At 40.2% G+C, this 10,000-nt stretch overlaps 2 protein-coding genes across 13 annotated transcripts in view; one reads left to right on the forward strand and one right to left on the reverse strand.

The window, feature by feature from the left end:
• LOC581299 (WD repeat-containing protein 97) overlaps positions 1-10,000 on the reverse strand; it is a 67,259-nt gene that overhangs the window by 38,777 nt on the left and 18,482 nt on the right. The window lies entirely within an intron of this gene.
• LOC105445195 lies at positions 6,131-9,186 on the forward strand. The gene is made up of 3 exons (XM_030975781.1): positions 6,131-6,600; positions 7,648-7,937; positions 8,188-9,186. Exons 2-3 carry the CDS (start codon positions 7,701-7,703, stop codon positions 8,377-8,379), a joined length of 429 nt encoding a protein of 142 aa, XP_030831641.1. The 5' UTR covers positions 6,131-6,600; positions 7,648-7,700; the 3' UTR covers positions 8,380-9,186.

Here is a 10,000-nt window from a genome sequence, read left to right on the forward strand (position 1 = left end):
AATCCTATGATCTTATGAATCTAGAGAGAGAGAGCGAGAAAGGAACTTACAGGATGACATACAGGGAGTGGATAACACCCTTCCATCACTGAACATAGCAGTGGTGGTATGAATCCTATGATCTTATGAATTTAGAGAGAGAGAGCGAGAAAGGAACTTACAGGATGACATACAGGGAGTGGATAACACCCTTCCATCACTGAACATAGCAGTGTTGGTATGAATCCTATGATCTTATGAATCTAGAGAGAGAGAGAGAGAGAGAAACTTACAGGATGACATACAGAGAGTGGATAACACCCTTCCATCACTGAACATAGCAGTGTGGGTATGAATCCTATGATCTTATGAATCTAGAGAGAGAGAGCGAGAAAGGAACTTACAGGATGACATACAGAGAGTGGATAACACCCTTCCATCACTGAACATAGCAGTGTGGGTATGAATCCTATGATCTTATGAATTTAGAGAGAGAGAGCGAGAAAGGAACTTACAGGATGACATACAGGGAGTGGATAACACCCTTCCATCACTGAACATAGCAGTGTTGGTATGAATCCTATGATCTTATGAATCTAGAGAGAGAGAGAGAGAGAGAAACTTACAGGATGACATACAGAGAGTGGATAACACCCTTCCATCACTGAACATAGCAGTGGTGGTATGAATCCTATGATCTTATGAATCTAGAGAGAGAGAGAGAGAAACTTACAGGATGACATACAGGGAGTGGATAACACCCTTCCATCACTGAACATAGCAGTGTGGGTATGAATCCTATAATCTTATGAATCTAGAGAGAGAGAGAGAGAGAAACTTACAGGATGACATACAGGGAGTGGATAACACCCTTCGATCACTGAACATAGCAGTGTGGGTATGAATCCTATGATCTTATGAATCTAGAGAGAGAGAGCGAGAAAGGAACTTACAGGATGACATACAGGGAGTGGATGACTCTCTTCCATCACTGAACATAGCAGTGTGGGTATGAATCCTATAATCTTATGAATCTAGAGAGAGAGAGCGAGAAAGGAACTTACAGGATGACATACAGAGAGTGGATAACACCCTTCCATCACTGAACATAGCAGTGTGGGTATGAATCCTATGACCTAATGAATCTAGAGAGAGAGAGCGAGAAAGGAACTTACAGGATGACATACAGGGAGTGGATAACACCCTTCCATCACTGAACATAGCAGTGTGGGTATGAATCCTATTATCTTATGAATCTAGAGAGAGAGAGAGAGAGAGACAGACAGAAACTTACAGGATGACATACAGGGAGTGGATGACTCTCTTCCATCACTGAACATAGCAGTGTGGGTATGAATCCTATGACCTAATGAATCTAGAGAGAGAGAGCGAGAAAGGAACTTACAGGATGACATACAGAGAGTGGATAACTCTCTTCCATCACTGAACATAGCAGTGTGGGATTCCATGACATTTGCTCCGGCGACAATTGCTCCGCTGTAAATTTCATACACTAATCGAATGGCTAACTTCAACCCTGGATTCAACACTATACCCTACCCTAAACCTAACCCTAAACCTAACATAAAACCCTATTGAAACCCTAACCCTAACCCTACATCTTAGACGAAATAAAGCCCGGAGCAATTGTCGCAGGAGCAAATGTCGTGTCACCCAGTGTGGGTATGAATCCTATGACCTAATGAATCTAGAGAGAGAGAGAGAGAGAGAGAGAAACTTACAGGATGACATACAGGGAGTGGATAACACCCTTCCATCACTGAACATAGCAGTGTGGGTATGAATCCTATAATCTTATGAATCTAGAGAGAGAGAGAGAGACAGGAACTTACAGGATGACATACAGGGAGTGGATAACACCCTTCCATCACTGAACATAGCAGTGTGGGTATGAATCCTATGACCTAATGAATCTAGAGAGAGAGAGAGAGAGAGACAAAAACTTACAGGATGACATACAGGGAGTGGATAACACCCTTCCATCACTGAACATAGCAGTGTGGGTATGAATCCTATGATCTTATGAATCTAGAGAGAGAGAGAGAGAGAGAGAGAGAGAGAGAGAGAGACAGGAACTTACAGGATGACATACAGGGAGTGGATAACACCCTTCCATCACTGAACATAGCAGTGTGGGTATGAATCCTATGATCTTATGAATCTAGAGAGAGAGAGAGAGAGAGAGAGAGAGAGAGACAGGAACTTACAGGATGACATACAGGGAGTGGATAACACCCTTCCATCACTGAACATAGCAGTGGTGGTATGAATCCTATGATCTTATGAATCTAGAGAGAGAGAGAGAGAGAGAGAGAGAGAGAGAGAGAGAGGAACTTACAGGATGACATACAGGGAGTGGATAACACCCTTCCATCACTGAACATAGCAGTGTGGGTATGAATCCTATGACCTAATGAATCTAGAGAGAGAGAGAGAGAGAGAGACAAAAACTTACAGGATGACATACAGGGAGTGGATAACACCCTTCCATCACTGAACATAGCAGTGTGGGTATGAATCCTATGATCTTATGAATCTAGAGAGAGAGAGAGAGAGAGAGAGAGAGAGAGAGAGAGACAGGAACTTACAGGATGACATACAGGGAGTGGATAACACCCTTCCATCACTGAACATAGCAGTGTGGGTATGAATCCTATGACCTAATGAATCTAGAGAGAGAGAGAGAGAGAGACAGACAGAAACTTACAGGATGACATACAGGGAGTGGATAACACCCTTCCATCACTGAACATAGCAGTGTGGCTATGAATCCTATGATCTTATGAATCTAGAGAGAGAGAGAGAGAGAGAGAGAGAGAGAGAGACAGGAACTTACAGGATGACATACAGGGAGTGGATAACACCCTTCCATCACTGAACATAGCAGTGTGGGTATTAATCCTATGATCTTATGAATCTAGAGAGAGAGAGAGAGAGAGAGAGAGAGAGAGAGAGACAGGAACTTACAGGATGACATACAGGGAGTGGATAACACCCTTCCATCACTGAACATAGCAGTGTGGGTATGAATCCTATTATCTTATGAATCTAGAGAGAGAGAGAGAGAGAAACTTACAGGATGACATACAGGGAGTGGATAACACCCTTCCATCACTGAACATAGCAGTGTGGGTATGAATCCTATGATCTTATGAATCTAGAGAGAGAGAGAGAGAGAGAAACTTACAGGATGACACCCTTACAAAAAAAATCTATGATATTCCTATGGTACGGCTCTATGGTGAATGGTATTTCTATGATATATTATATGGTAGAATATATTTCTATGGTATACCACACAATTGCTGAATGGTGGAGTTCTATGGTCAATGGTATATCATTGATGCCGTCCTATGGTGTATGGTATTTCTATGATATATTATATGGTAGACTATATTTCTATGGTATTTCTGTTGAATGGTATCCCTATGGTGGAGGATATTTCAGTGGTAGCTCTATGGTGGATGATGACTTTATGGTATATCTATGGTGGTTATGTGACTCTATGGTGGCTCTAAAGTGAATGGTAGATCTATGGTAGCTCTATGGTGGCTGTATGGTGTATGGTATTTCTACGGTATGTTATATGGTAGAATATATTTCTATGGTATTTCTGTTGAATGGTATCCCTATGGTGGAGGATATTTCAGTGGTAGCTCTATGGTGGATGGTGACTTTATGGTATATCTATGGTGGTTATGTGACTCTATGGTGGCTCTAACGTGAATGGTAGATGTATGGTAGCTCTATGGTGGCTGTATGGTGTATGGTATTTCTACGGTATGTTATATGGTAGAATATATTTCTATGGTATTTCTGTTGAATGGTATCCCTATGGTGGAGGATATTTCAGTGGTAGCTCTATGGTGGATGATGACTTTATGGTATATCTATGGTGGTTATGTGACTCTATGGTGGCTCTAAAGTGAATGGTAGATCTATGGTAGCTCTATGGTGGCTGTATGGTGTATGGTATTTCTACGGTATGTTATATGGTAGAATATATTTCTATGGTATTTCTGTTGAATGGTATCCCTATGGTGGAGGATATTTCAGTGGTAGCTCTATGGTGGATGATGACTTTATGGTATATTAATGGTGGTTAGTGACTTTATGGTGGCTCTAAAGTGAATGGTAGATCTATGGTAGCTCTATGGTGGCTGTATGGTGCCCGGCCCCCACACTCAGGGGTCGGAATGACCGCATGCGTGTTGCCAAAATGTCCGGTAAAGGGGTACTTTTCGTGCGACAAAGTCCGGCCCGAGAATTGTAAAAAAAAGGGGTGTATTTGACTTTTCACCCGGAGATTTCTTTAAAAAGGGGGTGTTTTTTCTTTTTTTCTCTCATCTCTTTGGACTCCTGAGAAATTATTCAGAATTTAGGGGGGTACATTGAGCATTTTTCCTGATTTAGGGGGGTCTCCAAGGCAGGAAAAGCCCGCGAAAAGCCAGCGAAAGGGGGGTTCAAAAATGTTGGCAGTCCTCAGATAGGGGGTGCTTTCAAAAAGAGGGAACGAGCATATGCGTACCCTAAATAACACTGAGTGGGGGGGGGGGGCGGGGTATGGTGTATGGTATTTCTATGGTATGATATATGGTAGAGTATATTATATGGTATTTCCGATGAATGGTATATCCCTGTGGTGTAAGATATTTTAGCAGTAGCTCTATGGTGGATGATGACTTTATGATATATTTCTAGTGGTTAGTGACTCCATGGTGGCTCTAACGTGGCACTTTTTACATAAAAAGGGCCCCTTTACTTTAAAAAGTTCCCCTATTATTTTTTTAAAGTGCCCCTTTTCCTTCGATAAGTTCCGGTTTTCCTTTGCAATAAGTGTCCATTTTCCTTTCTCATAAGTGCCCTTTTTCCATCTCTAGTAAGTGCCCCTTTTCAGATACGAGAAGTGCCCCTTTTCACTTTTGATAAGTGCCCCATTCACCTCTGATAATTTCCCTATTCAAATCTGAGAGGGGCCTTTCCCCTTTTAATAACTACCCCTTGTTTAACTCGGATAAGCGCACCTTATATTTTCACATGTGCCCCCTTTCCTTTCTAACAAGTGCCCCCATTTAATAGAGAGCCCCTTCCCTTTATCATAAATGCCTCCTTTTCATCTATGAAAACAGTTACTTTTCATTCTTAAGTCCCTCTTCATTCTCATAGTCCCGTTCCATCTCTAGTAAATGACCCTATTAAATTCTGAGAGGTACTCGTTTTATTTTGACAAGTGTCCCTTTTCCTCCTGATAAGTGCTCTTTTCATCTTCAATAACTGCCCCTTTTTATTTTGCCCCATTTAAAAGAGAGCCCCTTCCCTTTATCATAAATGCCCCTTCCCTTCCTAATAAATGCTCTTTTTCCTTCTTTTAAGTGCCCCATCCCCTTCCCATAATTACCCCCTTTTCATCTCTCATAAGTGCCCCATTTATCTTGACATGTGCCTCTTTTCTTTTTAATAATAGCCTGCACTTCCCCTTTCTCATAAATCCCCCCTTCCCCTCGTATTAAATGCCCCTATTAAAAACTGATCGGTGCCCCTTTTCGTACAACTAATGAACATTTCCCCTGATTATTAGTGCCCCTTTTTCATTCTCATAAGTGCCCCTTTTCTTTTCACCTCAGATAATTACCCTTTAACAATGATACGTGCCCCATTTTCACCTTCTGATAATTACCCGTTGTAATTTGACATGCGCTCCTTTTCTTTTCTAATAAGTGTCACCCTTTTCGATAAGTGTCCCCTTTTCCTCTCATCACGTGCCCTAATTTCCAGCTACTAAGAGCAATATCACCCAAAGTACACTCGCATTTCTAGATGTTATAATTATGGTACTTATCAAAGGTCTTTTCAGTCTTCTGTTATGATAATGTAAATAAACCCATCAGGATTGGGTTTTTCTTCTTTATAATTGATGTAATTTTTCGCACTGTGACCTCACAAATCTTATTTATAAAGATAAAAAAATATTGAAATCATCCCTGATAATGTAATCACAATATAGGGGGTATATACAAATGTTGTTTTTTTTAAATATATATTTTCTCTTTGAGATTTCCCTTTGTAGGTGCCCTATTTATTTTCTCCAGAAAGTGCCCTTTTTGTTGGTGCCCCCCCCCCCCCCGCCCCCCCCCCCACTTTGGAAGTCGCTCCACTGCCTCTGTTTGCACTCAATTAGTCTCAATCAATTAAAGAAATCATTAAATAAAAAATTCTAAACCAAATTGTAACAAGTAATGTATATCAGCAGAAAGTAGATAACAAGGGCTGTTTGCTGCCACCTTGTGCCCAAGATTTGAATAACTCTTCTAGCCGTTGGTCTCCAATTTCTACTCACTGAAAATGCTTCGCAAAACTCCAAAATATGTGAGGAAGAGGAAGGTGTTCAAAGGAGATCAATACCAGATATTACAGAAGAGTAACATGAATGCTGGAGAGGTGCCAGAAGAACTAACAGCTAATTCAGAGATCGATGAAGCTTTCCCTGAATAAGTGTTTGGACAGCCCTATTTTTGACCCTGGTCCCACATGTGAAGATCCGCGTCATTAGTGGCCCACAACTTGCAGCTGCTTTGCAAAAGGCTCACGTGTGTCTGGGAGGTATGTACTTACTATCAAACAATATTTTTAGTTTGCAAACTGTTACTTTGAGATTGTATTGCATGCTCAAGGGGTGAATGGCTCAAAAAGCCAAATCAAATGATTAAGAATAGAGTAAAGGAGGGGGTAATCGACCATCACCAGTTTTCGGCCGATCCGTTGGATGCATGGTAAAATCCCTTTAAAATCCATCGCATAACAGCATATCATATATCCCACACATACCATACCATGCCAGAGTCACTGAAGAACCACATTTGCAATGGAAAATATATCCTAAAATATCACATTTTAGCAATGTTATCGGCGGTCCCGCTCCCCGAATCTGAAAAATTAAGTACAGTATCTTTCGCGTGTAAGGAATATGGGTACCATAAAATGAGCTTTATTTCAAGTATTTTTCAGATTTAGAGTCCGATTTTGTGTGAGTCGCAAGCTCAAAAGTATCTCATCGCATGTATTTAATCAATGCAGCCGGATACCGCAGCGCACACACGATATCTCTGTCTAATTCAGATTCCAATTTCTGATCACCACAGAGGTAGTTTTCGGCACGGGAAGCTCCGGCTTGGGATACCTGCTCCAGCCGCTAGTGCTATAGATCAGTGGGGAAACGCATGGCGCGCTTGCTTGCTTCCTGTTGACTTTGTACATGCGGCCGAAAACTGCCTCGCTAGGCCGAAAACTACCTCCGAAACAGTGAAAATTGAAATGAATGTTGTCATGGCAATTCATGATTTTTTTTCTGGGATTCTTTCTTTGTTTAAATAATAATAGTATTTGCTTCATGATTTGAACAAGAAATGATAATAAATAGGAAGTAAAGAGTCCAAAAAATAGGATTTTGTCTTAAGTGGCCGAAAAACCCCTACTTTACTCTATGGTGAATCGAAGTGGGGGCATCGGAATTGTCGTGAAATCTGTGAAAATGTGTATTTGTGTAATATACTACATGCATGTCATAACTAGCACTTTGTTATTATTTGGGGATTGTGCTTTTCAAAATATTTTCCCTGTTCCATAAAGTGTTTTGGATATCTTTTACAGGGCATGTCATTCCTCTGGAGAATTTGTCAAAGAGGAATGGGTTGAACTGCGCCATGGTCCTTGGTTGCTTCATTTGCAAGAAGGAGAGGACATTCTCTTCATCAGAAAATGAATGCGAAGGACGTGGAAAGTCTGCAGAAATAAACCGCAGAGCTACTCTGGCAGCAACGGAGGTTGGTTTGGCACGGGATAGCTTGTGCGACTTGCTGACCATCCTCGGAACAGCCCCACTAGTCGAAGCCCCTAGCTACAACAGGCACATAGCCACTTTATCTTCCTTATCCCAAGAGGTTAGTCACCAGCCTTGTGTTTTCTTCATTACATTATCTTAGCTTTACGTACATTTAATCCAAACATATTTTTATTTCTTAGTTATGGTCGATAGACAGTATAATACATGTACATCAATATCCCTTCTTGTCAAATCAAGGGATGAAAATTAATCAAATCTAAATATTTGTAATAGGGTCTAATAAGTAAGGGGCCTGAGGGAACTTGAAATTTACTTGTTATTTATTACAAACTCTTTTTTTTTTGCAGACCAGTAAGGATCAGAAGAAGAAGGTGGCAGCATGCCTACGTCAAAGGACCATGGACAAGGATCTGACCATCAGGGAAAATGATTATGTGGATGTGGCAGTGCCCTACGATGGAACATGGCATAGACGAGGTTACACATCGAATCATGGGGTGGGGGTAGTGATACCGATCGATACAGGGGAGATGGTTTGACACAGAGGGTCTATCAAAATCATGTAAACAGTTTGAGTATAGAAAGGGTTGGGTCTTTAGTGTTCTCAGCCAGAGGGACCTTGATCGCCTTCAGAGACTCCAAAAATGAGCAGCAAGGCTTGTCTTTTCTGCTCCTCTTCGAACTCACATACAACCTCTTTGACTTGAACTTCATTGTACATGTTTATACAATGTTTTAGAACATTTCTGTGCTGCAACTCAGTGCCTTAGTTTTTATTGTACATGTTTATATATTTTTAACTTGCCTTTCATTTTAGTCATGTTTACATACACACTATATATGACATTTTAGTTATTTAGAGGAACTAGGGTGATATATATGTGGGTATTTATTACAGCTTAGTAGAATAAGTCCAAGTAATATGTGTTGCAATTATGAACTTGCCTTTCATTTGAGTTTTTATTGTACATGTTTATACAATGTTTTAGAACAATCCTGTGCTGCAACTCAGTGCCTTAGTTTTTATTGTACATGTTTATATATTTTTAACTTGCCTTTCATTTTAGTCATGTTTACGTACACACTGTATATGACATTTTAGTTGTTTCTTTTTAACTTGCCGATTATTTAGAGGAACTAGGGTGATATATATGTGGGTATTTATTACATCTTAGTAGAATAAGTCCAAGTAATATGTGTTGCAATTACGAACTTGCCTTTCATTTTAGTTTGTAGTGTACATGTTTATGTGATATATTTTTTTACTTGCCTTTTATTTTTAGTTTTTAGCATATGTACATGCATACAACTTTTGATATAAACCAAATACATCCTGCCACTTTAATTCAATTCATTTTTTTAATAAGCATCATGTGTGTATTGTAAGTTAACATTTAAGTTTAGATTTCTCAAACATTCAATATATCGTCGGCCTTATGCCAAAAGGGCCTTAACTGCTTTTGGCCATTCCGAGATAATCGCGTTTTAAGGTTTTGGCCTCTCTAATAATCAAAAGTTTGTGGTCGTTTTTTTGCTTTTGAAGCCAATTTCGATAAATGTGTTAAGTTATTAAGTTTTACATGAAATGTGTTAAATTTGTTATAAAATATTCAGAATTGTACATGCTATGTGCAAAAAACATGTTAGGGCCTTTTTGGCATAAGGCTTGAATGTAGCGTATGTTAGCGTATGTTATGCCAGAAGGGCCGTAACCTACTCGGCGTTATGCCAAAAGGGGCGTAACCTACGCGGCGTTATGCCAAAAGTGCCTTAACCTGCTGTTATCGTACGCGTAACTATGCGCGTAACTATGCGCGCGTACGCGCGCATAGTTAGCGCCCTTTTGGCATAAGGAAATTTTCTTGTTTCGCAACACCTTTGGTTTGCCAGAAAGGCCCTCCTAACGCAAATGGATCATCCGTGTAGGTTAAGGCCCTTTTGGCGTAAGGACAAAGATGAGATACGCGTTAAGGCCCTTTTGAAATTCATAATTATCTTCATAAATAAATCGAATTTCAACAAGTGAAGCACATCATTTTAAAGAGAATGATGAAATCTACAAGGTGATATTAATAACTCAATAACCCCCAAAATCGGGTTAAGGCCCTTTTGGCATAAGGCCGACGATATTATAGTCACCATTCTGTGTACTATAGAACG

The sequence above is a fragment of the Strongylocentrotus purpuratus genome, unplaced genomic scaffold (genome assembly GCF_000002235.5).
Source record: "Strongylocentrotus purpuratus isolate Spur 01 unplaced genomic scaffold, Spur_5.0 spur5_scaffold_8, whole genome shotgun sequence".
Classification (NCBI taxonomy): domain Eukaryota; kingdom Metazoa; phylum Echinodermata; class Echinoidea; order Camarodonta; family Strongylocentrotidae; genus Strongylocentrotus; species Strongylocentrotus purpuratus.

Excerpts from the sequence above, each read along its gene's own strand:
- LOC105445195 (XM_030975781.1), top strand. The coding sequence starts at position 7,701 with ATGGTCCTTGGTTGCTTCATTTGCAAGAAGGAGAGGACATTCTCTTCA. Across the intron at positions 7,938-8,187 it reads TATCTTCCTTATCCCAAGAG|ACCAGTAAGGATCAGAAGAA; the intron begins GTTAGTCACCAG and ends TTTTTTTTGCAG.